The sequence below is a fragment of the Sinocyclocheilus grahami genome, unplaced genomic scaffold (genome assembly GCF_001515645.1).
Source record: "Sinocyclocheilus grahami isolate Dianchi unplaced genomic scaffold, SAMN03320097.WGS_v1.1 scaffold786.1, whole genome shotgun sequence".
Taxonomy (NCBI): Eukaryota; Metazoa; Chordata; class Actinopteri; order Cypriniformes; family Cyprinidae; genus Sinocyclocheilus; species Sinocyclocheilus grahami.
In genome coordinates, this window is record NW_015505965.1 from 447261 (window position 1) to 449899 (window position 2639).

At 39.7% G+C, this 2639-nt stretch overlaps 1 protein-coding gene across 1 annotated transcript; it reads left to right on the forward strand.

Annotated features, from left to right (window-relative positions):
* The first annotated feature begins 735 nt into the window (after positions 1–735).
* On the forward strand, positions 736–2396 carry LOC107561657 (gastrula zinc finger protein XlCGF8.2DB-like). The gene is made up of 2 exons (XM_016246129.1): positions 736–926; positions 1461–2396. Exons 1-2 carry the CDS (start codon positions 755–757, stop codon positions 2276–2278), a joined length of 990 nt encoding a protein of 329 aa, XP_016101615.1. The 5' UTR covers positions 736–754; the 3' UTR covers positions 2279–2396.
* The last annotated feature ends 243 nt before the right edge of the window (positions 2397–2639 follow it).

Genomic DNA, 2639 nt, shown 5'->3' on the forward strand with positions numbered 1-2639 from the left:
AATGCTAATGCGCAACACTCATTCACTCAGTTATGTAATTTTTAATGCAAAGATGACATTGTTTGAGATGTCTTTGTTATGGGCTATGGGTATGGTTAGGTTAGGTCAAATAATGTCATATTTGCATTAAAAATTACATAACTGAGGGAATGACACTTAATGCCAGTTGTCATAAACATGCATAAAACCTAAATGCATGTGTCATGTCATGATTATGAAGGTGTCATGTCAGTCTTATGCACACCCCTTCAAGTAAAGTGTTACCAGATTTTTTCTCTCCCCTCTCGTATCTGTCTCTCCTCATCCTTCCGTCTCCTTTTCTCTCGCCTCGTCTGTCTGTCCTTACCCCCAGGTACGCCGTGGCCGCCGTAATCGGCTCCCCTGAAGGGGGAAGGAGGGGGAGTAGAGCGCAGTCTCGGGAGTACCCCCGGCCTGCGAGAGGCAAGGCCTGGACTTCTCTTGTTCAACACTGTCGTAACTCCTCCTTTTATCCTTCCGGAGCTCCTCCGTGGGACTTGAGACCGGTGAGTGGCGCAGGTGTCGCGCATTAGCATTTACTCCACCGGCCTCGCTCCGTTCCCATGGCTCTCGGCCCTGCCCCTCTAGTCACAGAACTATACTCTCATTCCGGTGTAATAATCGATGAACTTTGCTGCCGTACCATGGGTGCATCAGACGCAATGATATTACGCAGTTCATAACTTAAGGAATCTGTGATTCATCTCTTACAGATCCATGTGACACTATTATAAAGATGGTGTTTATTAAAGAGGAGAGTGAAGACCTGAAGATTGAAGAAGCATTCAGAGTCAAACATGAAGATACTGAGGAACAAACAAAGATGGAGTTTATTAAAGAGGAGAGTGAAGACATGAAGATTGAAGAAGCATTCAGAGTCAAACATGAAGATACTGAGGAACAAACAGGTTGGTTTTCATTCTCAAAGCTGAACTCACTCATCTGATCCTTATTAAAATGTCCAGCTCTAGAGAAAGGAATGATATTTTTGAAGAATGTCATACGAGTTTTGTAATTAAAAATGTTTTATTTGACATGGAGCGGGTTGCCTCATGTGGACAGACATGTTGTGGTCACATGACCCATTACCTCGAAAATGAGCACTGAAATATACGCAACTAAGATTATACAATAAACTTTGCTCTTTTTTTATCATCATCACTTCAAATAATGGGAAGAGGTTTTGAGATTACATTAAACATTTCCTTTAATAGCTTAATGTTTATTAGAACTACATGTTGTTGGGTTTGATGTTTGTTCTTTGTGCCATTATAAATGGTGTTAATCTGGATTTGTCTTTTTTGCATTAGACCTGATGACACTGAAAGAGGAGAGTCAAGAATTCAATGAAAAGGAAGATAATGTTCAGCATGAGAAATATAATTTCATGACTGAAGAAAAATCATTCAGTTGCTCACATACTGAAAAGACACAAAAAAGAGCTCAAAATACAGCAGTTAGGGTAAGTTATTTCACCTGCCAACAGTGCGGGAAAAGTTTCACCAGAAAAGACAATCTTGAAGTCCACATGAGAGTTCACACTGGAGAGAAACATCACACATGTTCTCAATGTGGAAAAAGTTTTTCATATAAACAACACCTCGATGACCACACGAGAATTCACACTGGAGAGAAACCTTTCACCTGCCCTCAGTGTGGAAAGAGTTTCACTCAAAAAGGACACCTTAAAAACCACATGAGAGTTCACACTGGAGTGAAGCCTTTCACCTGCAAACTGTGTGGAAAGAGCTTAATTCGAAAATCAAACCTTAACAACCACATGAGAATTCACAGTGGAGAGAAACCTTTCGTATGTTCTCAATGTGGAAAAAGATTTACACAAAAACAACACCTCGATGACCACACGAGAATTCACACTGGAGAGAAACCTTTCACCTGCCCTCAGTGTGGAAAGAGTTTCACTCAAAAAGGACACCTTAAAAACCACATGAGAGTTCATACTGGAGTGAAGCCTTTCACCTGCAAACTGTGTGGAAAGAGCTTAATTCGAAAATCAAACCTTAACAACCACATGAGAATTCACAGTGGAGAGAAACCTTTCGTATGTTCTCAATGTGGAAAAAGTTTTACACAAAAACAACACCTCGATGACCACACGAGAATTCACACTGGAGAGAAACCTTTCACCTGCCCTCAGTGTGGAAAGAGTTTCATACAAAAAGGAAACCTTAATAAACACATGAAGATTCACACTGGAGAGAAGCCGTTCACATGTGATGGACGTAAGGTTGCTCTTTAACGTGTACGATCACAATAGTGATTCGTGTTCAGTGTGTCATGTGATTAAGTTCAAATATGCTTTCGTGCTTTGGCTGGTGCTGAGCCAGAGATGGACGAGCTTAGCGCTTGTCATATCCCTTACGAAAATTAACAATGGTTTTACTGTAGTAAAACTGAAGTAACTATGACTGTAGTAAGTGTATTTTCTATGTATGATGAGTATACAGAAAAATGTATGATAGATAAATAAAATGTATTTATTTACCACTTGTAGTAAAATTGAAACCATCTATTTTATTTTGTTACAGAGAAAGTATGTTAAAAGCACATTAGTTCATATTCATGGTGTCCCAAAATATCACAGTTGACTACACTTAGAT

Bases quoted from the DNA above. Each gene is read 5' to 3' on its own strand.
- LOC107561657 (XM_016246129.1), top strand. From the start codon at position 755: ATGGTGTTTATTAAAGAGGAGAGTGAAGACCTGAAGATTGAAGAAGCA. The intron at 927-1,460 runs GTTGGTTTTCAT...CACAAAAAAGAG, and splicing joins AGATACTGAGGAACAAACAG to CTCAAAATACAGCAGTTAGG.